This window comes from Phodopus roborovskii, unplaced genomic scaffold (genome assembly GCF_943737965.1).
Source record: "Phodopus roborovskii unplaced genomic scaffold, PHOROB, whole genome shotgun sequence".
In the NCBI taxonomy this organism is placed as follows: domain Eukaryota; kingdom Metazoa; phylum Chordata; class Mammalia; order Rodentia; family Cricetidae; genus Phodopus; species Phodopus roborovskii.
The window spans coordinates 10,321,387-10,346,786 of NW_026126541.1; the positions used below are offsets into that span (position 1 = coordinate 10,321,387).

A 25,400-nucleotide genomic window follows, 5' to 3' on the forward strand; every position below is an offset into this window, starting at 1 on the left:
TTATAACATTATTAACAGTGTGAGTGTAATTTTATGACAGTCTTTATTATAAGTGTTTACCGTTAGTTTTCATTTTAGCAGATTGTTATGTTTAATTTATAAATTAATAGGAAAAAAGTATACTCGTTTCAGAATTTAGTTCTATCTGCTATCATAGATGTCTCACTGTGTGTCCTGGAATGTGTACACAAGGGGCAAGGGAGGATAATTTTGGCACTTTTTGTAAATCATAATTATGTGTTCTTTGAATCATCACCCAAATCATCTTCTTATGTATCGTCAACTGATTATTAACATAGTGATATCACAGATCATGTCTTCACCTTTGTGCATATCTCACAGCTCCCAATGAGGAAATGATTCATCTGTTGAGTAGGTAACTAAAAGAAGTTTATGGCAGACTACAGAGATGAGTCACAATCAGCTCTGACTCCTGTTCCAGGAGGTGCAGTGCCCTCCTCTGGCCTCCACAGGAGCTTGCTTGCTTATGGTGCACATACCTATACTCATGTACACACACACATATACAAAACAAAAACACAGTTTTTAAAAGTCCATGAAAATGCTAATTTTAGGTGGCATTTCTTGGTCTGTTTTTCCTGGTGTTGGGTGATGTGTCCATTACAGACAGCTTAAGCTAGGAGAACATTGCTTTCATTCACAGTCTGAGAGACACAGTCCCTCATGTCAGGGAATAAACGGCAACTGGAGCTTTCAGTGCAGCTCGTTTGCACCCTGATTGGCCAGGAACCAAAGAATCCCACCGTCTTTGAGTCTCACCCTCAGTGGGAAGTTGCCTCATAGGCCCCCTGCACGAAAGTTCCACCACTCCCAGAGCACAGACGAACCTATGGAGGACAGTAAACATTCAAACAATACTTTATATGAATCACCACATTACTGCCAGCAGCATGGAAGGTAGGCAGTTAGGGCGTTCCTGGTCCTCATGCTAGGCTATAGGTCTAATTTAAAATCTCAGTAGTAACATGAACGAACTGATGTACAACTTGTGATTTTCTGTCCTTAGGTATAGGAAGGTGGTCTCCAATAACTGCACTGATGGTGTGAGGGAACAGTATACTGCCAAACCACAGAAGTGTCCAGGGAAGGCCCCTCGAGGGCTCCGAATTGTCACGGCAGATGGAAAACTGACAGCAGAACAAGGTCACAATGTCACTCTCATGGTGCAACTGGAAGAGGTAAGGCTGACTCCTGCCTGTTCTCTGTTCTGTAGGGCAAATCATGGCTTTGTTTGCATATTCCTGTTCACACTCTCAAGTTTAGTCAAGTGTTTTTGCTATAGTATCCTACTTTTGGCTTTATGTCTCTGTTGTCATCCGTTTTTCTCTGACACATTTTCCAGTTTCTAGTTACTGCAAATTGGTTTTTGCTCCTCTCCATCAATGGCTCTCTTTGGATTTAACTCTGCCTCATTGGCATTGTTAGGAGAATACATTCTCAAAATGTGTGAATAGTTTCCCCAGAATAATTTAACACAGAGACTTAATCAAGTGATAAAGGATAGTCTTTTGCTTCTCTCAACCTGACATCATTGCTTTTCTTTCCAGAGGCAACAGGCTTGTTAAATATACTGATCAAATATAAGGTATATGTTATTATGTCTTTGACAGTTAAGGCTTTGTATCTTTGTAACACAATGAGAATATCATTATGAACACTGATTACTCTTTGACAAATGATGTTTGTCTGAAATTTCTGACTATGTAGGTGGTGAATAAAAGGAAACCATTGTTCTATGTAATTAAGATTGTACAAAGGCAAACTTGCCATCTTGGAACTAGGTAGATGTATCTAAGAATAAGTGTGTTAAATAAATTACCTCAGTTATTAAACTTGGCTATAATCATGTCTTCAACTACATTTTCTGTATACTAAAATGCAGCCATCATTGTACTGACCTTGATGAAGATAACAGGATTTTAAAATGAATGTCATTAAATTTGTACTGAAGTGTATATGGTTGATTTCCAGCTTCCTCTTTCTGATAGCCAGTGGCCTTCAATATTTAATATGCGTGAGTTATCTGGCATATGCATGGCCACATATGCACATTCTCATTCAGTTGTTGTGGAACTCAAGGAGACTCATTCATAAGAAATTTACAGTTATACCCAGTCTTCCCAGTAAAGGGAGCCAAAAAATGCAGGACAAGGATTAAGAGTTGGAAAAAGCAAGTTCAGAGGATTTGGAGTGTGACTGAAGGGGAAGATGAAGTTAAGATTGTTTTACCATGTTTAATCAATTCCATAAGTATTTTTCTTACAATGACTATTATTTGTGATACTGCAATCACATCATTCTCCACTTCCATTTTTCCCTCCAACCCCCCTCATGCACTCCTCCCATACATTCAAATTAATTGTACATTAATATATAATTAATATATTGAAGAATATATATATATGTATGTATGTATGTATGTATGTATATTTAGGAGTGTGTGTGTCATTAAACCATAACTGTTTTACCTTAACCTTCCCAATTCATTGCCTTGAACTGTTCCCAGGCCTCTATAAACTGATCCTTAAAATTTTCTTATAGAAGCCATTTTAGGCCAGGTGCATTATTCCTATCAATGTAAGCTATCTGAGATCTTCCATTTCAGGCTGAGATTGATTAGTTTGTTGCAAGCCATATACACAGAGGAAATGAGATAGAGAGAAAGAAACAATGGGGATATAAAGAAGGGAGGGGGTAGAAAGAACTTCCAGGTTGGCTGGAAAGCTGTGGCCTTTCCAGGAGAGATGAAAAAAACTCATAAGGATGAAACCGTTATCTATTTTTCACTGAGTTTATCCTAATAATTTTGAGAGTTCATATGTCACTTTGTATTATATGGCAGATCAGATATTAGATCCATCATCTGAATACATACAGGCTGAGTAGATAGAAAAATGAAAACCACAGAGAAAAAAGACAGTGATTGAGAAAAATCACAAATCTAATAATAAAGGTAATTTTTAGTAGCACAAAAATTCAACAAATATTTACAGACAAATTTGATAGCTAATTTTCAGTAGTTCTACCCTGGAAATTACAATGCATCTGATCTGTTTTAAAATGACCATGAATGAACAAAAAAGTGTATCGTGTCCATGGATGAAAAGGTTTGATTTTATGAAAAGATGTCAATTTCTCCATATTGACCTGGGTGCAAGGCAATCCTAATAAAAGTTCCCAATACTTTTTTATGTTAATATTTAAGAAACTACTAGAAGTTACATGAGAATTCAATAGCTAGACAATAAAGAATAGCAAAAATAATCTGGGAGATGTTGGGTGACTTAGTGCTGGATGAATGTTTTGGCTAATAAAGGTGCTTGCTACCAAGCCTGATGGCTTGGATTCAATCCCTGGGACCTATGTGGTAAGACAAGAGAACCAACATTGGCAAATTATGTTTTGACCTTCACACATATATTGTGGTATGTGTATGAATACATACCACTAAATAGTAAATTAAAAAACTAAACTGAAATATGGATAGATTTATTATATAGCTCTCTATACAAAAAGCAAGTAAGGACAGAATAGGTAATAAACACGCACACATGTTTGCAGTATATAAGTGTGTGTGTGTGTATGTGTGTGTGTGTGTGTGTGTGTGCGTGTGTGTGTTTGTAACTTCAACGTGTTAAATTATAATAATTGCAATGAATTGGATAGGCATTATGTAATCATTTAGGAACATATGGATTTTATCCTTATATCATATACAAACTAATTCTATTATCAATATAAATTTGAAACATAAATCCAACTGTGCTAATATACAAATAAAAGTACCTTCATGTGCTTGAGTCTGATAAAAGTTTTTAAACAAGCAAACAAAATTCACTAACTGCAATGGAAAAATGTAATTGTTTTAGACCCCATTCTAATTAAAACTTCTGAACTTCATAACCTTCTTCAGAAAATATAAAAGAACGTCTCCAGTGGGTAAAGATTTATTAACACATAGTTGCACTCAAAGACTTGTAACTAGGAAAGTATAAATAAACACTACAAATCAATAAGAAAAACATTAGCGTTCAATTAAAATGCAAAACTGCTAGCTGAGGATGTTTTTAAAGATGGTATCCTAGCAGGTCATAGGCTTATACGTATTGTCATTATCCAGGGCTGGAGAGATATGGCTGTAGGGATGAGCATGTACTCTTGAACTACTCTTGTCTCAGATTCCGTTCCTAGGGTCATGATGGCTCAAAAGCAACTGTAACTCCAGTTCCAGAGGATCTGGTGCCACATCATTACCTCTCTAGGCACCACACACACACACAGGCTGTGCAGTTATAAATACAGGGAAAACACTCATACCCAAAAAGTAAAAATAAATAAAACATTTGAAATGTCTTAATACCAGTGCACATCTGTGAAATGCAAATTAAAACTGTAATAACTGTAATAAAATTACTGTATACTGCCAGGAAAGTGTATGTTAAAAGACTGATAATTAAGCTGTAGAGCTTGTGAAGTAACCAATCATCTTTGCAATGCATGATGGCATGTAGATTGGTATTGCCACTTTGGGGACAGATTAAACAACAAGTACCTCAACTGATCCTTCAGTTCACCTATGACTCACAACTTCCTTTTTTTCATGACTTAGTTAGCTACAATTGAATAAGGTCTAGAAGTATAGAACTATAAATATCCAGAAATAAACTCTCAGTTTTGAAAAGCTCTTATTACAGTATATTATTATAGCTATTCTATCTTAATACTGGTCAGTTTTTTTATTGTGTCACATGTCTGATTTTTAATTAACTACTATAAATATATCGTATCCTATATGAAATTTTTATTTGTATATTACATAATGTACAGCCATACACATTTTTTATATGTGTAGAAAGGGTTCTATCTGTGGTTGCTGGCATTCACCAGAGAATCTGAATGTTAGTCTCTTCAGATATGGGGAAACATTAATCATCAGTGTATTCACATATACCCTAGACAATATGTAAAATTGTCTATACTATATGTATAAGAGTCCTAAGCTAGAAATAACATACACATAGGTAATAGATAATAGAGTATTTCTAGCATATTTAAGTAGTGGACTATTTTGCCATAGTGAAGAAGAACTAAACCCATGGACACACACACGAATGAATCTTATTCTACCAATTATCTGTAGAGATAAGACTGGATAAAATCATACATATTTGTGTGTGACTTCAGAGCTGACCTCGTGGTTTGAATAACCAATTGAAGGTGATCTTCCCTGGAGAAGACTGTTTCTCCAGCTATCAATATTCCTTGGTTTCCTGTAGTTCTTTGTCAAAGGTTGGGTGTCTCTTTCCCACTCCCATGTTATCATGCCTCTCTGTGTCATTCTGAGCAGGTTGTTTTTATATATTTAGGAGTGTGTGTGTGTGTGTGTGTGTGTGTGTGTGTGTGTGTGTTTGTTTGTTTGTTTCTCTCTGTGTGTGTATGTTTGTGTCTGTCTGTGTGTATGTGTATGCATGTGACCAATTAAAGAAAGAGGCTATAAATTCCAGAAAGAGCAAGAGAGGATGCATGGTAAGAGTTGGAAGAAGAAAATGGAAGGAGGAAAATGATTCAATTATATTTTAATTTTAAAAACTTAATAAGTAATAAATATAACATCATTCCACTTAATGAGACTGCAGAGAAAGCTACGGCAAAACTGATTTAGAGGTTCATATAAAATGCAACAGTTTATGCTTGGGTCTTGGGATTGGCAAAGAAAATCTTGGATTTTTAGAGTACTCTAACCTAAACTTATCTACATATTAAACGTGGGTGGATGTCCCTTCTCAAAAGCAGAAAACCTAACTATGACACCAAATGAACAGCCGCTTGAAGTATCAGGTGCTAATGCATGGGCAGAATTTAGACAGTATTCCATTAATAAGAGGAAAATATATCCAAGCTCAGGGAGTAGAACTTTCTGTCTAGGTCAGTTCTGTGTTTTCATCCTGATAGACAGCACAGTTCAGAGACAGGAGCCAGGCGCTCAGCTTCTCCATTCCCTCTCCTTGTACCAAGAGCATCATACATGTCATACTGGGGTTAAGATGTGGAAACATGAGAAAATCTGTGTCTGAGATGTGTTCAAGATGGGGAAAACAGCGTCAAGCCAGTCCATTTCAGCTGAGTTCCCAGAGCAAGCACAGCAGGAGTGAAATATGCTGCCTTCTGCTGCCAGACACAGCTCCTTCATACTCTCCTTCTGGGGCAGAAAACACAGTGAAGGTGACTCCTTTCAGACCAGCTCCGCCTGGGGATCTGACGCGTGACAATCGGATTCTGTACTAATTAATGACAGACTGCCTCTGTTTTGCTTTTTCTCTGTTGATTTTGTGCATCTGCATGGGTGATTCGTGTGATGAACAATGAAGAATAAAGGAAAAGCCCGTGAGCATTAACATCTACACGATGATAACAATTCAGCTGTCAGAAATTTAGTGAGCACTGACTGTTCTGGTTTGTTCCAGTTTCCCACAGCTTCTTGAGAAGATCTCACACGAGCCTTACATGGAGAGGTGATATCCTCATCAGAGGCACAGAAAGGCACAGTTTCTTACCTGAGATCAACCATCTACTGAATAGTAGAGCAATAGTCAAACTCAAACTTACCATTTTACCATGTTACTGCTTCCCTGAGGTACAAAGAACTAATTTTGGTGCTGGAACCTCATATATTTTCCAAGCCTTCTTCGATTCTATAAGCATTGGCTATGGATGGGTAGCACCTGTGATCAGGCAACAGACGAAAAGCAGGTGTTGTGCACCAGAGCCAGGCAGCCCTCTGGCCTCCCCTGTGTGCTTACATATTATTCAACAAAGCTTGCAAAAGTATCATTCTGGACATTCTAAAGGTACTCACAGGTTATGGAAGGTATTCCTATAAACCCAGACAGGATTTCTCTCTGGCTTCCCCCACTTTGTATAATTCTGCCTTTGTTAGTGTGTACTTAATTCTAAAGGGTATTGTTAATGTATGAAAGCAATACCCAAGGTGTTTCATGTTCATGTACAGGTATATTAAAGATTAGTTTAAATTGAGCTATCATTTAGTTTTAAAAAATGGGCATTACCAGGCATGGTAGCACATAGCTTTAATATCAGTACTTGAGAGAGTAATGTTTTCCAGGCCAGCCTGGTCTATAGCATGAATTACAGGCCAGCCAGTGTTATCCAGCAAGATATTATCTAAAGCAAACCAAAGGGAAAAAAAGACTCCCAAATCTTAAAAAAGAATGTGTTGCTATGCAAGCAAAGCATGTCGTCCACTGAACCCTTCTCTATCTAATCCCCATGGAGGGTGAGGCCTTCCAAGGAGGATCATCTAAGTCTGACACATCATTTTTTGCAGGGCCTAGGCCCTCCACTCTGTATCTAGGCTGAGAGAGTATCCCTCTATGGGAAATAAGCTCAAAATTTCTTGAATTCCATTTCTTAATTGAATCTTATATGCCAGTTTCTCTGAAAATAGTGCCTGCCTCTTGGTCCACACGTAGTACCATGCTTTGTAACAAGGGAGATTATCATGTCATGTTTCTGATGTTGGGAAAACAGCAAGACTTTCAGGAGCCCCAGTGACCCACATGTTCCTGCTCCTTTCAGAGACAGCATCACAGTTATGGTCAATGCAAAGGGGAGGGAAAGAGTCACCTCCTCATGTCAGTATCACAATTCCTTTATGTAACCTGAAGCTTGTGCTTCTGTCACAAGGTTAATTTATACTTCAACTTTCTTGTTGTCCCTCTGTGGAGCTAGGTGAGGCTGAAGGCCAATTCAGTCTTCCTTTATGTTTGGCACCTTACATATGAACCCCTTTAGTATAATCTGTGTTTTCTGTGCATGTCAACCAAACCGCTGGACCTAAGGAATCAAGTGTCTTTCCAGACAGTTACATATGGATTTTTTGTTTTTCAATAAAAATTTGCTGATTGCCAGTTTTTTTTTAATCATGTACTTTCCACTTACTATCACTTTGCTGTGTGAATATATGCTCTGAATTAACTGCGAGCCCTCTAAGATAGCAGTACAATCATTTGAAGATGAAAGTACTAGAAAGCCAACATAAATCGATTGAATCTGTTGTGTGATGTTGTAATAACATCTTGAAATCTCTCAATAAGCCATGAATATCACTGAAGTAGAAGCCATGTCACCATGATCTGCAACTTCAGTGTGTGTGCTGCAAATAAATGCCTAATACATCAGTAGGAAAAATTTTAAAAATCCAAAAAGTATATGCAGATTTGGATCACTTGCCATAGGAGAATAGAGATAATGCCCAAACTTGAAAGGAAAAGACTCTTAAACTCCAGTTGTATCCCAAACATCTTAAAGCTTTCCTTTAAAAGCAAAATCTCTTCTTTCATCCTGAACTAGTGCATGTCCTGATCCTAAGATAAGAGTATCCATGCAAATGCTGCTGAAACAGGGAATGTCTTACTGATGGAAGGAATTCAATGGCAGAGAATGCTCATGGTCCTGTATAACTCTATGTATTACAGTATATATCCAAGCCAGAGTGTTGGTAAATTTGGTACAAGAATCAAAACCTCTTTGTGCACATAGCAAATGACATCATCCTCAAAAGCTAGAAGACAGAAAAGTTTAATAACAGCATTCAAACAGAGTCCAAAACATTGCTATCAGCTCGCTCGATAACTGTAACTTTGTTATGGTTGATTAGAAGTCCTGCTGTCATCCCTGTTGCTCTTAAAGTTATCTCACATATAAAGAAGGACCCTCATCAGGAACAACATTGCAGAAAAACGAGGGTTCTTCCATTTGTGACTCACTGTGGAAGAGCCAAGCATAATTTAAGCAAGCACATATGTGCATGCACACAAACACAATACCTCATTAATAATAACGAATGTTACTAATAACCGAAACAATGCATTCTTGTTTCATTAAAAACAAAGAAGGAATTGTTCAAGGAACCAGCCCAGGAAGGAAATGGAAGAATATACATATTGTTATTTAAAAAGTTAAACATTCCCAGCTATGTCTGACTTTTAAGAAGCCAGTCAAAAGTATTTTGCAACTGAAATACAAACATGTGGTGAGAGGTGGCATCTCTGTTTGTAGCCTCATTCATGATGGATATCCTCTGGACCACTCACTAATGAGCACCTAATGAGCCCAAAGACTTCCACTACCATCACTCAGCTCTGCAGAGATATCTGGTGCAAGCACTGGCAGGCGCAGTGACCAGGAAGGACCTAATCAGTCTTAGAAACTCAACAACACTAATTTGAAAGGCATTTATTGAAGAGCGCTGCTAGCCAGACGTGGTGTCTGTGTGTTACAGAAGATAATTAAATCTGTTTAAAACAGCTGTATGACTAAGGAGAGGCAATTCTCTGCATATTTTAAGGCTTTAAGATTAAGTCTGAGGCAAGGGACTAAAATTAAAAATTCAATCTGTATCCCATTGTTTCAATACTTCGGAAGACTGGAACTCAATAAACAAAATTCTTGATTATAGGTTCCATGAGATTTAACTCTAAAGCATGAGGAGGGAGAACTGTGTCCTCAGTAGATGGAATCATACCAAATGTAAGCTTGGATTCTTTAAAAAGCTACAGGGACATAAAATTCCCCAAATACTGCAGGATACTTCTAACCCTCAGATGATGGAGAAGACCACTTTGGGTGAATCTTCCCAACATACCCTCCTTTATTTGGACAGGTAACAGAATTTGACTTAGTACTTCCTCCAGGGAAAGCCTATTTGGAGCCTTAAGACATAGAAAGAAGAGATATGGACTGAATTACTTTAGGACAGGTATCAGAACTGATGCCACACAATTCTGTCCTAGAAGCCTCAGCTATTTTCTCATCTTACACAAAGAAGTGGGAGCTGATATCAATGAGCCATGACATTTGATATTTTCTCATGTCTTAGTCCCTGTTCCATTCTGCTTTATTCCCTTTGCCTGTAAGAATTAACTGAGTCATTTCATTGCTTTCTCCTTCTTGCCTGAGGATAAAATGAGGGAAATAAAGGAGTCAGGCAATATGGGTTGATTGCAGGGAGTAGTCTACTGTCTTCAGTTCATGCTGCATCAGTTAACAGTTTGTTTTTCCTTGGGTCCAGTTTTCCTCTCTTCTCAAAACTGGACCATCACAATCTTCATATTCATTAGAGTCAGAGATGGCAGATGCTTATAGTTTGCCTTGAGAACTAAAGAGGTAAACTTTGTTTGGGACAGTTTCCACTCAGTGAACATTCCAGAGTCTAGTGGTATGTGATAGTCTTCAGCTTGGATTTTCAGCATCATGCCCTGCTTGTGTAAGGCATTCCACTATACCTTTATGAAAGACAACCACCCCAGGATCAGGGCTTCACTAAACCATGTAACACTTTTCTGAAAATCAAGTCTTCTCCTGCAGGGTGGTACTGTTACTTCATCTCCCTGCTGCAGGTGCTCAGTCCTAACCCTCACCCATTGCTGATGTGAAACTGTATTCCTACCAGGAGCACTTGAACACATCCTTCATATTCACTTAAATATTGGTGCTACTCCAACATCCTGAGAGATGTCAACATACCTATGTATTTCTAACATGACAAACTTCAAGAATAATATAGCAACCCCACCTTATCTGAAATAGAACTGATGATGGATGTCATGCCTCTACCAGTCTTGAGTTTACAAGAGAAAAGTTGAGTCATTTTACAAAGTGTGGTGTGAGAGAGATCTAACTGTGACATCTGCTATGCCCTGGCCACCAGGGATGTTTCAACACATGGATGACATAAGAGGATATTCCCACTCTCCCTCCCTTCTGTATGTCCATCTCTTCAATAGTTGCTTTAGATAAGGCAGTCTTCTTCAGTATTAAAGAAACATTCTTCAAACAAGGTTAGAGGAACCTCCCCTGTTAGAAGGTTTAAACAGTCATTCTAATGTACAGTATACTGCAAAGGACGATTAATTGACTTACATAACAGAATGTTGCCTGTAGAGATTTTAGAGCACCTTCTCTCCCATGTTGGACATCTGCAGACTTCTGTAAACCCACTTCTGTTTCAATACAGCCTAATGATTGGGAAAAGGAATTTGGTGACTTCCCAAGGAAGAACTCAAGAATCTGTTCAGAGTATGGGTAACTTGGTTAAATCTGTGCAGTGATGATAGGTGCAAAATGCTGAATGCTAATTTAAAACATTAATAAGCAAGCAAGGAAACATCCAGGTCCTGATGCTGTTGGAGGTGTGTGTGTGTGTGTGAGTTTGAGTTCTCGATAGTGAAAATGGTATTCACCAACACCAAATTACAATAACAACACAATTTGTATGTACAATTTTTGTTTTTATTTGTCATCATTATGTGCATTTCCAAATACCCCCAGTGAATATGCGCCCTAACTCTTCTCCCTTTCTCCATTTTACTTTTAATAAAGCTGACACATTTCTAGGATATATCTTACTATGAGGAAAAGCTGGTTATACACATTTATTCCTAAAGGAATCTTCATACCATTCATTTTTTTAAAAATGTAATTTTGCTCTTATTACATAGCTGAGTGTTTTGCTTTATGATTGATTTTGAAAATGTCATCCAAAAGCATTTATAAGATTTATGCCATTTAGTAGTCCCAGGGATTTTCTTCCAAAGCCTATGGAGGTAAATCCTAAAGCCACTGTGCTGTGTTAGATAATAATACAGCAAAAGTCTCTAATTGCCTAAAGTATATGGAGAGAGTAAAGAAGCCTCAAGTTACGCCATCTGTCTGCTCACACCAGCCATGTGGTCTTCCTGCCCTGTGTTCTGCTCACTGCAAACCTTGCCTGGAACAAAATGCATTGAGAGTACATTAAGATAAACAGGTAGTTCAACAAAAGGTGTGGTACATTAGACTTTCACAAGGAAAGGACTAACCTATTTTATGAGAGTCCTGTTGGAAACTCTTCATCTGAACATTATATCCAGAAGCAATTGCATGCTTGCTTGAACTAATTTTTAAAATCAGAGTCCTCACAGGAGCACTTGGAAAGCCAGGCCTCTGCAATTTAAATTTGGTGGTCCTGGTCTGACTTCTGTCACCCAAGCATAAGCATACCTCAGTTTTCTGGTGAAATAATAAAACATAATGTCCTTTTTGGTGTGTTAACTGTTCACCTTTTGGGTCCAGCCACTGTGTTAATTATCTTCTTGTCTACAGAGAGGGACAGGAAACCTATGTATTTGGAAAGATATTTATGCTTTTGAAAGTCACTGAAAAGGCAACGGAGAGGCATTAACTGTCTTTAGTCACTATTTAGGAGGTGTCCAGGGCTCTGTTTTGAAATGGAAAAGCCCATATGACACAGTGCTAATGAGGTTTGTCAAGAACCACCTCTGCTGATGAGGGAGGCTACCCAAGATTTCAAGCCTGGAAGCTCCTTTTGAACAGAAGGCCCACAAACTGAAAATGTGCATGAGAAAAGTACAGACGTTTCTTATCTGGCACAGGTGTATTTTGCACAAGAAAGGTTTGTTTTACACTTACAAATTACCACATGTGGACATCCTTTGTGGTTATCCTGTCTCTCATTAAGTTTCCTTCATGTCAGAAACATAGCAGGGTCTGTTTTATAGCTCCTACTGTATCTTAAATTACATGGTACATGACACTGGAATTCCCTTACATCTCTCGTTGCTGAAGAATTGGATCGGTGTTCACAGGCTTTGTCGAGGTTTATAGTTAGTCTTTGACTGTATTGTGGTGCTATAACAGAGTGATTCAGGCCAGGTAATTTACAAGTAACAGATATTGGTTTGTGGGGTTCTAGAGGTGGAGGAGTTTAAGTCCAAGATGTTTACATCTGGTGAGAGCCTTCTCTATGGCAGAACATAGAAATGGAGAATCCCATCAAGCAGCAAGGGCCTCAGAGCTGCTGAACACTGGCAAGAGTATGCCTCCTGGCAATACGCACACAGGCCAAGTTCATCATTTATAGGAATCCACTTTTATAACAAGTGCCTACTCCTTCAATAGTTACACTGATCCACTCATAAGGTCAAGACCTTTCCTTTCAGCATACTAGACTAGGACTCCGGTTCCAACACTTGAACTCTGAAAGGTGCATTCAAAGCCTGGAATTTAGTAAAGATGCCTGTAGAGCTGAGCTTACTCTTTGCCTCTATCTGAGAGGGGCAGAGCAGAGTACATTTAGCAACTACTATGAATGAGTAGCAGGAGGGCTAAGGTTAAGGACAGCATGCCTCAAATTGTGTTCACAGGAATATTTAGACAGGTTTAAGGTAGATAAATATAGCAAGGTTTGGTATTACTTCTGGTAGAGGAAACAGTCTAGAACCCGTGTCTTCTCCCTTAGAGAGCTGTAGAGGATGCCGTCATGGGAGCATGTGTGCATTCTCATTGTACACTCAAGCCTTGTGACTATGTCACTCTTGTGGAATAAGTGCCCTTCTTCCCAATTCTCTTGTTCCCCCAGTTAGTGGCATGCCCCATTCGAAGGTAAGGACGCATTCACTGTACTACTGCACTCCATTGTCAGGCTAGCATAGGTGACTTGGTTTGGTTTATATATATGAAATTCTTGTTTTATTTGTTTTGTTTATTTTTTACATACCAATCTCAGTTCCATCTCCTTCCCATCCTCCCATGCCCCCTCACCAACCTCCCCCATCCCAACCCCTATCTACTCCCTAGGGAGGGCGAGGCCTTCCATGGGAGATCATCAAAGTCTGTCACATCATTTGGGGGAGGGCCTAGATGCCACCTCCGTGAATCTGAGCTGAGAGAGTATCCTTCCATGGGGAATGTGCTCCTGGAGCCCATTCGTTCACTAGGATAAATACTGGTTCTACTGTCAGAGGTCCCGTAGATTGCCAAGGCCTTCTAACTGACACCCACATTCGGAGGGCTTGGTTCAGTCCTTTGCTGGTTCATCCACTTTATGATTTGGGTCAGTGTTCTCCTCCTTGCTCAGGTCAGCTGTCTCTGTGGGTTTCTCCAGCACAATCTTGACCCCTTTGCTCATCCCTCCTCAATCTCTACAACTGGATTCCAGGAGTGCTTAGCTGTGGGTGCCTGCTTCTGCTTTCATCAGTTACTGGATGAAGTCTCTAGGATGACATTAAGGTAGTCATCAATATCATTCTAAGTGAAGGGCATACAAGGTAGCCTCTCCACTATTGCTTAGATTCTTAGTTGGGATCATCCTTGAGGCTCCCTGGACATTTCCCTAGTACCAGATTTCTCATTAAATCTATAATGGCTCCATGTATTAAGGTATTTTGCCTTAAGGGATTTGTACCTTAATTATGGTCTCAAAAGCAGCAGAATAACAACAGATTCCAAAAACAAAAGTTGATTTTAGCTCCACTACAAATCAATATAATGTCTGTGTCATCTTCTTCTGGTTCCTGGCCAAAATGTATTCCATATTTGATCATGTACAGTAATGATAGATATAACCAATTCATTTCACAATGTTTGTTTTATTAACATGAGCCATGCTCCACCTTCAATTATAATATTTCATGATTTCCCCCTATTTCCTGCTCTCCCCTCCACCCTTGCTGGTGCCCTTACTTTTGCCTCACTCAACTGTAAAAGCATTCTAGCGTTTTATATTCTCATTCCAATGTTAAGATCTATGAGATAGAGCCGGTGTTATTTTTGCTTGCTTTGAATAACTCCCAGTGACACTAGTTATTTCTCTGCATTGTATTCTGTTTCAGGGTCTCCAAGTCCCTGCAGCCCAAGGCTGTACAGTCTGAGCAGAGCCCTGGCCAGCCTCTCTGTGGACCCGACTCTTAACACAGACTCTAACACACAGTGTGCACTGAACCTCTGATGATTCCAGGGGCGTGTCACTGTTTCACTGCAGGACAGAGTCTGTCAGGGCTAAGTCTCACAAGCAGTTATTTTCCCATTCTTCCCTGAGCCTGAGTTACAGGACTGATAGGTTCACATGCTGTTCATTTGCTCAGGTTAACCTTGTCTCTGTGGCCACTAGAAGAATTTTTCTGCCACAGCACTAGGAGTGTTCCCCTATTGTTCCTGGTGGCTGTTGTGCCTTTCTCGGGCATTTCTTTTGAGCTTGTATCTGTTCTGTGACTATGCTCATATGTAGAGATGACTAAAGGGCAATGTAGGTGAGGAATTGATTTGAGAATACAGATGTTGGCTGATCTTGGTCCACTTACAGTTGCAGAAAGAATGACTTCTGATTTATTGAGTTGGAGTAACTCTAAATTACACACACGATTTCTCTGGATACTGATTATGAATACTACTTGCCTCTTGTAGCCTTTCCCTTCCTTTAAACATGGTATTACTTCACAAGACAACAGAGAGAAAGTATGGAGTCTGGAATTCACACCAAAATGTCTTCACTTAAATAAGTATGTTGACAAAGGAGAAAGTGAATCTCTGCACCTGCTTCCATCAGTTACTGGATGAAGGCTCTGTGAGGATAGGGTACTCAGTGATCCTATTACAGGGGAAGGCCAGTTCATGCATCCTCTCCACTATTGCTGAGAGTCTTATCTGGAGTCATCCTTGTGAATTCTTGGGAATTTCCCTAGTGCCAGGTTTCTCCCCGTATCGAGGCATCTCTTTCATTGCTCTCCAACTCCATTCCTCACCAACCCTTGACCATCCAGTCCCTCATGCTTTAATACCCCATCACCTCCCCCTTACCTCCCCTCACTCCCCATTTACCAAGGAGATTCCCTCTACTTCCCCTTCCCAGGATAGGGTGATCTATGGTCAAAGCTATGAAAGGATTGAAAGGAGAAACGATAGTGTTTTATCTTTGATACTACTTTTCTCTCAGTCTAACAGAAGACTGAATTAGATAGACAAGTCAAACTACAGACAGTTTTAAAACATCTTATGCCCTCTAACTAGCCTGATGACATTAAACATCTTATTGAACATGCCTCAGTTTTCATTCATTGTTTCCTATAGAAATCACATGTCCCTCTCTCTATCCCACAAGTATTAATTGCCAAATAAGACAATATATAAGAAAAGACAATGGATCTATAAATTCTCAACAATATAGTTGCCTGAATAAGACTTGCACTAATGAACACACTGACATTCTTGAATAGAGGGTAGAAATTCCGCAAGTTCCTACCCCTAGATGAAGGGCCACAGATAAATAAGCCTTACAGATCAGAAAGGGAAGATAGCTAGGTAGTCAGTCAAAGAAAAGGAATACCACAAAGTCATACCACACAACAGACCTCACACAAGAGCTATGGGGAGAAGAAAACCAAGGAGGGTAGCTGCATTTCCTTGGACAAGAAGCAGCGGAGAACTGAGCAGAAAATGGGGTTTATATACAATTTCTTGTTGGGGGAGTCTGATGTTTCTGGGGTAGCCTGGGATTGGAAAGATTAAAAGGCCTGATCTTGGGGCGAACTCAGGGATTCGTGGAATATTTTTCTGAAGAGTAGGTCTTGGCCACTCTCACCTTAACAGGGTGGGTGGCAGGAAGTGGCCATTATGGCTGTCAGAGAACTCTGGAGGGTGGGACCTGGCTGTTCATAACCTGTGAATAATCTTGGACTACAGCAAGACTGACCATCCTCCTTCTGAGAGATCCCGAAGCACCTGAGTCTTGGAGAGTAGTTGGGTTCTTCGTTAAGGGGAACATCACTACCAGCAATACCAGAGTTAATTTTTAGAAACAAACAGATGTTCATGTGAAGTTCTTTCCTATCCACCACTGTGTACTCTGGAATGTCCCTTGCTGGCTTCCCAACAGCATAGTAGGATACTTTTCAGTTCATGCTCCAGATGGTGTTCAAAGCTTAGGACTCACTTCTTTCCACCGAATAGGCAAAGTTGTGTCTGCAGTGATTTTATCTATAGCCTTTAACAGTAAGACATAGCACATAGACATTCTCATCTCCTAATACAGGATTTAGGCAAAAAAGACCTGCTACTACACCCAGAGTCCTCAAAACGTCTTGTTTAACTGTGATATGCCATGTCATTGCCTTCAGAGTTCTCAGTAATAGAATGATGGCCCTTATTACTAATGTACTAGTATGACCATTGAGTGACTCATTTCATACACAGGGAGAACATTATCATGAGCAGAGCATCATGACAAATCGACAAACACAGCAAGTAAGTGAGAGTCTTGCGTGCGTGCATGTGTGTGTGTGTGTGTGTTTGTCGAGATAGAAGGTATCCTCCCTGGCTTTCTACTTTACTATTTGAGACAGAGTCTCATGGCCAGCTGATGAAGTAGAATTTTCCAGAAGCTCTGAGATTCCCTTGACTCCCATCCTCCAGTGCTGACGTTTAGGATATATATTGCAGTGTCTGGCTTTTACATGCAAGGGATGCAAACTCAAGTCCTCATGCATCCATGGAAAGAACTTTGCCTATGAGCCCTCTCCTCAGTCCCTTGAGGAAAGTCTTTTGGAAGTGTCACGATCTACATAAAGTGAGTAATACTAGACCAGAAGGTCAAAGAATTGTACAACCAAGTAGCAGCAGCTAAAATCTTACTCTTCTGAGTTCTGTGGTGACTGCCCCCTCTTAGCAGAGTCTAAAGTAGAGCTGGCTGAAGATTCACTCTCTCCATGTTGTCCTACAAACATGGACCCTGCTTGATTCCTACTCTGTAATCCTGCCTCATACTTGTCCCTCACTCTCCAGTGGAATTTCTGTTGCTCATCTTAAGCACAAACAACTATACTTACCTCTAATGTTTACCCAGACACTTGTTTTAAAGTCTGGACTCCTTTCATTCATGCCTGTGGTTGACTTCTGTAACCTGAGAAAACATGGAACTGTACCAGGAATAGAAGGAAAAGATTTATCAATCCCCTTGAGACATATTAACAAGATTGCTGGCATTTGCATTTATGAGATAAGTGAATTCAAGTGATCACACAATTTGCCAGCTTGCAGATATTGTAGTAGCTTAAGTAGAGGAGATTTGTTTTTGTTTTTGCTTTTGTTATTTCTCCCAGGGAAAGATTTCAATCTGTGATGTCACTCAAAGCTCTGCTCCCTCTGCCTGAGCATTGGCCACTGTGCATGCCACACTGTGCAACTGGGCAGAGATTGAATCTGTAGGTCGCAGATACTCGTAGGGTTTGAACTGCTTTACCTTTTTCTGTGTATTAATCCTTTAAATGTCAGAGTTTTAAAGTCGGCCTTTTCAAAAGATATGATACCACATAAACCTTACTTAATCAAAAATACATTTCTAGTTCAAAGGTTTCTGTTTTGTTGTTTGCCTGAAACTGTGGAAGGCTATCAAATAAGAAGGTGTTTAAGGAAGGAAGCTTGATCTTACCAGTTGAATGTAAGCAACATTGTTGTTTGAAAGTCTTCAGCGTCATTCCACCGGTCCTTTCTTTTAACAGGACTTTGTAAATGCAGACCTCTTCTCCTGATGATACAGGAGATATTTAGAACAATAGATTAAAGTAGATTTGAAAAAATGTCGTGCCTTTAACAGCCTCATTTTCATATTTACTCAGCAGTTGTTTACTCTTGCATATTACCATATAACCTACTACTTATATGGCTTTTATAGCAACCCATTGAGTTAAGATAGAAAAGTGTTGTTATGCCCATTTTCTAGGTTTAATAACTAACACAAAGAGAAGCTAAATTATTTATATGAAGCCCTATAACTTGTTAATGGTGACTATGATTCAAGGCTGAGTGAGACCTGTTTTAGTCATAAGTCTAACTCTCATCTATAAAAATAAATGGGAAATCCAGAAACAATTGTTTATGATCTCAGAACTGTAGCTTCCTAGCTGAGTTAACCTCCAGTAAATAATGCAACCTTTCTAGACTTCACGTTCATCTATGAGGATAATAAACATTGCCTACTTTTCTCTCCAGGCTAATATTTTACAAAAATGCTTTGATAGAGCAACATCCTGAGATAACAATGTATTTTCAATAAAAGCAAGCAAAAAAAAGAATAATTATCATTATCACAAACAATTCTAAGTGTTATGTCATAGCAAGATAGTTTTCATTCTTTATCCATCTTGTCTAAAGAACTGGAAATAAAGAAGACAATTCATGGTTCTGGAAGGCCTAGGAAGTGGTCTTTGACCATGCCAGATAAGACCATTAATAAAACTTACCAATTAACAATATTATGGTTAACTGAAATTTGATGGGAGATGCCATTATGTATATATGTTTCTCATACTGGTTAATAATAAAGCACTGTTGGCCAATAGGAAAGGAAGATAGGAGGGACTAGGAGACAAGGAGGAAATAGGAAGTAGTAAGGAGGAGCCAAGATGGAGAGTCTGGAGAAAGCAGTATGCCGCCGGCTCCCTGGTAAGAGAAATACATAGATCAGCAGAAATGGGTTAATAATTAAAGGCAGAGCTAGCCGATAAGAAACAAGTAACCAGGCCAACAGTATTGTATCAAATACAGAGTCTCTGTGTATTATTTGGGGCTGGCACGGCAGCAGGACAAGACCGGGCGGCGGCAGGCAGAAAACCCATACTCGTTACAGAAATTGGTAATCAAATACTTATTATTCTAAGCTTTGAAAATTTGTTAGTGCCTCTTTGCCTTGGAGAGTATTGTAAGCAAACTATTTAGTTGTTGCAGAGATGCTATTATACCAGACAGATACTCTCAACTAGAGGAAGATTGCAAGTGAGCCTCAGCGCCCAAAGCAAGATCAGCCAAGCACTAACTTCTCCATTTAAAACTACCTTTTTTTTGTTTTTTTGGTAGGGTGATGTGCAGCGGACACTCATCCAGGTGGACTTTGGAGATGGCATTGCGGTGTCTTATGTCAACCTCAGCTCCATGGAAGATGGGATCAAGCATGTCTATCAGAATGTGGGCATTTTCCGAGTGACGGTGCAGGTGGACAACAGTCTGGGGTCTGACAGCGCCGTCCTGTACTTACATGTAACTTGTATGTTATTACTGTTGTTGACTTACGCCATATCTTGAATATTGTGCCCTTTTAAAATTCCAATGTACACTGTTGTGTCTGGAGGAAGTATAGTAGATAACTTTTAGGAAGGGAAATTGGAAGTAAGAGGACAGACAGAAAGAAGAATATCAAAAGATGTGATAGATATATTCTTAGACTCAGAATAAAGCGAATTTGATCTCAGTTCACCTCCTATACTTCTTCCAGGGCCCTAGGAGATATATAATCTGACTTTAATAGGTGATTAAGCACTTGCTTGAAACCTATGTTTCCTTTTTTAAGTCAGGAATGGTTGAAAGCAATGAAAATGCCAGCTCCATCACTGCAGGAAAAGAATTGCTTGTCCATAACATCAGGGCCACCTTACCAGGGATGATCCCATTAGTCTTTGTCTCCATTAAAAAAATGTGGTTCCTAGGTTTTGATCCGTAAGTGACCTTTTATTTGGGAAAAAAAATGAACATAGAAGAAAGATTATATAATGTAAACAAAGCATTCACTACATTAGGAATCAGATTCAAGAATCCCAAATGTCCTCCCCAATAAAGAATTTAACAGCTTGAGTCACAAGGTAAAATAATAACTTTTAACCAAATCAAGTAAGATGGTAACTTAAGAATTTGTAGATGTGAAGTTCCCCACAATGGTTCTAGGACTTGCATTATTATTACAAAATACTTTATGTTAAAATGGTATATGCTGTTTTGTATAAATGGCTTTGTTCATATTTCAAGTTCAAGGACCAAAGTGTTAAGGATGAAAATTACTTCATGCCTCTCCCCTGCACCTGCCCCATAGAATGAAACTGAATGTAGAAAGTGCCAACAAGAACATCTTTCTGTAGTAGTCCAGGGAAAGGGTGGGCTTCTTTAGGGATGGCCAGCAGACTGTGTGACTGACGATGACTTGTCTGTGCATCTTTTGCAGTCGTGAGTTTGCATTCCCTTCTCTGGTTCTGAACACAGTTAGACCTGATTCCTTTTGCTTACTGTCTTCATCTTTTTTGTTATAGTTTTACTAAGATTCTGCTGTGTATTCCAGTCAGACTTTGCACTATTCACACTCTTTGTGTACACAATCTCAGTTCTGAAAAGCACCCATGAGGTAGGCATTGTTAGAACCTGCACTTTGCTAAGGCTCACAGAGCTAAAGTAAATTATTTAAGGAGTCCGACTCATGCCCAATGCTGCCGTGCTCTATAGTCACGTGTGCTTGTCTCAGATCCTGATCCCTAAAGTGAGTGACAGTGAGGAAGTTGGCTTGGATAGCCCCCCCCCCACTGGCAATCCTCTCCTTCCACATGTCTCCAGACACAGTAGGAGTTTAAGTTCATGCCATATTATATAGAACCCTATCCCTTCTACTGCCTATAGGATCTTAAGATTCTAGTATAGCTTAAGACGCAATATAATGTACCTACTGTGGTTATGGGAACAGAAGTGATGACAGGCTTGGAATATTCTTAAAATCTTCAAAAATGTACCACAACCAATATCAGTAACAAAACAGTTTGCCAGTTAAATCAGTATATTTGCTGAGAATGGCTGTATATCTCATCTTACCCCTTCTCATAGTGAGGCTGTGATTTTTGCTGGAAGGCTGTCTTCCCTAGCAACTGCAACTGTATTCAGTGCCTGACAAATTTCACAACTTCTATCCCAACTGTCAGCATGACTTTAAGATTCAGTCACAGGTTCTCATCCACATTTCCAGGGATTTCCCATCTAGTCTTGTGACTCAACCTTCTCAGACTTTGTGGATGCTTCCTCATCCCATCACCCATTCCTGTTCACAATGTTTCTCACCATCTCTCCCCAGGACCCAAGGTTGACCAAATCCTGAAGAGGAATGTAGACTTCACCGCTATCCAAGAAATTAGGGATCGCTAAAACCTTTACTTTTAAAAGAAAGATTTTTGTGTAAATGCATTTTTTCTTATTTTATTAGAATAGTTACTAGGATAAAATATTTTCTGAACCTTCATGGGAGACAATTATACTAGAATGAGGATTCTTTAGACTTGTGTTGCTTGAATGGTTGAGTAAGCATTCCTTATAAGTGTGCCACTTTCTAATCCTGGCATTGGCGGATAGGATGGGGATTAACTACTTTATACTAATTGTATTGAAGTAAGCTGTGTTTTAAATAGTTAGCTTGGATGCATTTAAGTCCCAGTCTATCAGTCTCATCTCCACAGGGTTCTCAAGCCTCGCCGCTAAAGAACCCATGTTCTGTTTCGTGCATGTAAGCTCACTTTACCCATCTTTTCATATATACTGGAAAAGATGGCGTAGATGACAGAAACCCGTCTCTCAGATGCAGCAAAAAGTGACCGGAAAATTGGAGTTCAGTATTATTTTACACTAAGAGTCATGCCATAAGCATTTTAAGCACCCAGGGTGTTGCGACTGGTTCTGCGTGCCAGAAATCCAGGATATATAGGTAAAGGATGGGCTGGCATTGTACACGAAACACAAAGGCCCTGGGTAACCACTTTTGGGTTATATTAGTTCCCTCTCTAGGTGCTGTGACAAAATGATATAAACGTATTTTAGATCAGTCTGGAAGGTGCAGGGCACTATTGAGATCAAGAGTATGACACAGCTGCTGGTCACATTGCATCCATGGCCAGGAAGCAGAGTGCAATGAACCTAGTGCTTGGCCTGAGCCCATGGAATGGTGCTTTGCACACTCAAGTTGGGTCTTTCTACCTCAATTATCCCAATCCAAAGTTCCCTCATAGACTATAAGTTTTGGGTGTTGCTTGGCACTGATTGTTATTTTAGTTGATGAGTTCCTGGTACTTGGTAGTATTTAGGTAGTTTTGAACCTTGGATGATTGTTGATCCTGTTGAGTTGACAATCAGTGTAGCCAACTCATTGACTAAGGACAGATCCCTGGTTGGGTGAGTCACTCTTTCTCTCTAAGCCTAAATTCTTTTCCTCCATCAAATGATGCACATGTTGTACCTGGAGATTCTGCCAAGCAAAAATATATGGCATTGTGCCACTTATAAGATTTGATTTTCCCCTCACCACCTAGTAGCAGATGTATTTGTGCTTAGTAGGCTATGAGTTCTTAGCTGTCACACCTCTCCTTTCTCCACTTCCCCTTCCTCCCCTGGCTCTCCCAGGGATCACAGTGGTTGTTTGAATACACTCACATACCCCACTCACCAGAACAGAAATGTGATGTGATTCCAAATCAAAGGGTTTTCAATGTGTGTTTGCAAAGGTCATCAGAAATAAATGGAGCTGATGTTTTTGCTGTAGTTATCCAGGAGAGAGCATGCGGCTCTTGCAGGATGCCAGGGTAATCTATTGAAGCCTGACAGTTGGAAACTCCTTGGGGATAGTATTCACTGTGCTCTGCTATTTTGCAAACTAATGAGACACGTGATGCAGACTTTCAGGCCTTCTGCAGGATGGGGCCGAAAATTTAGAGGGCATGAGGATTTCAGCTCAGAAAACTGCCTCATCGTGGCCATCTCTCAGGGGTTGAGGGAATGGGGTGACTACACATCTAGAGAATGAAAAGTAAACAATAGAACAAGAAATAAAATTTATTCCATCCTAGATCACATCCTTCACTCCACACAGGAGCAACAAGCCTATGATGCCATGCTCGGACTGGTGTGACTTGAAAAGTCATTAGAATTGCAACTATTGACACCATGGTTATGCTGGCCTGGAAATGGCAGAGTACAAACATGTAAAGTATGGTTTAGTAGGTCACCTGCCCCAGAATTTAAATGATATAAATTTAGTGATCTGGGTTCTAGCTCAGATCTAGTAAATCATTATATTTAGAAATATAACATCCTTCAAAAATACATGCACAATTCCTGTGTATACTGAGGTCTAAGGAGTTCTGCTTTAAAAATATTCTCGTTATAGTTTGGATAGTGTTTACGTCTAGTGGAGTTTTCCTTTTTTATCTGTTTAAACAAATAGCAGTATGGTACATTTGCAAGATTTAATTAGATATATGCAAACTCTCATATCTTTAGAACATAAGTCTAAGATGTAGCCATTAAACACACAAACACACGCACATGCACTGTTCGTTTTCACAGACATCAGCTCTTTCATGCATTCTAGAAAGTCTAATCAAAAGAAGGAAAATCCAGTACACTCAACAAAAGCTCTAGTTTTTCGATAATCTGAAATGATGCAGCGCCACCTGCTGTCAGTTTTTTGTATCACGAGCACCTGTATGATACAACTGGGCCTGCTTGTTCAGCACATAGCCAGGGATCCTCAGAGCCAGGAGTTTCCCTTTCTCTTCGTGGCACACTCTTATAGGTTCATCAGTAACAAATACCAGGCGTTTTACACTTTTAGTGTTGTAATACAATGCAAGAGGCCATTAAAAAGTTGCAGTATGAATTTCATACCTGTATCCAGGCACACACATGCATGCAAGCATGCATGCATGCAGGTACACACCCACTCATGCACGCATGCTTATGGATAGAGCTGCAAAACTCATGTGCTTCTACTTTCTGGCCTACAAATTCAGGCGCATTGGGTCCTCAGAACCTCTTGGGTGTCCTTAGCTGCTTTCTGGTTCACCGTCTTTACACTCTCTAGCTAGTGTAGCAGGCAGGCCTTCTCAGGACATTCCCACTGACTCCATTCTCATTCTGGAACATTCCAAATAGATTCTCGGTATGATCCTTCTCTATTCATTGCTGCCTGATGCCATTTCTGAGGAGCTCTCCATGAACACTCCATTAAGAGCAGCCCCCTTCTTCCCGACTCTGCCTTGGATATTCCTGCATACTACCGAGCTCCAAGTGCCCTTTGTTCCTAGCACCCAAAACCACACCCAGTACCCAGTGGCACTCAGATCTATTGAATGAGTTCTTGGTCACACAGTTGAGTACTGATTTATTGCCGCAGTGAAATCTACACATCGTCCTCACCCTCATGTTCTGACTGGAAAACAAAACCGGCAACAAAACTGAATGCTCATCTATGACAGAGAAAATGAATTTCTACTGGATGAACCTGGGGTTTCTGGAATAGATTGCCTAGTCCTTATTTTCCTTTTAAATTAATTTATTCTTTCTCTTTCTCTCTATTGCTCTCGCTCTGTATGTGTTTGTGTGCATATGTGTGTCTGCGTGTGATTGTGCAAGGTGAGATGGGAATGTGCACATCACAGCGTACGCGTAGAGGTCAGAGGACAGCTATGTGCTGTCTTTCCCTTGCCACCTTTACACAGGTTTTAGGGAACCTAACTTGTCACTAGGCTGGCATAACAAGCAACTGTACTGATTGAGCGGCCTCACCAGCTCCATTTTTTTCTGATTCCTTTGCCTCAGAGCAGGTAACTCAGGGTGTCAAAGAGGAAGGTCAGCTTGGTATGAGGGTCAGCAGCATCCCAGAGAGCTCTGTAAACAAATGATCCTGGGGAAACCAACGCACATCGTGCTGGGAGAAAACTATGTAGTTAAGGGAG

At 39.8% G+C, this 25,400-nt stretch overlaps 1 protein-coding gene across 1 annotated transcript in view; it reads left to right on the top strand.

Annotated features, from left to right (window-relative positions):
* Positions 1–25,400, top strand: part of Sorcs1 (sortilin related VPS10 domain containing receptor 1) — a 505,553-nt gene that overhangs the window by 443,513 nt on the left and 36,640 nt on the right. Inside the window, exons 18-19 of the mRNA XM_051199684.1 lie at positions 1,028–1,199; positions 19,726–19,912. Coding sequence (XP_051055641.1) covers positions 1,028–1,199; positions 19,726–19,912 — 359 coding nt within the window. The remainder of the gene's footprint in view (positions 1–1,027; positions 1,200–19,725; positions 19,913–25,400) is intronic.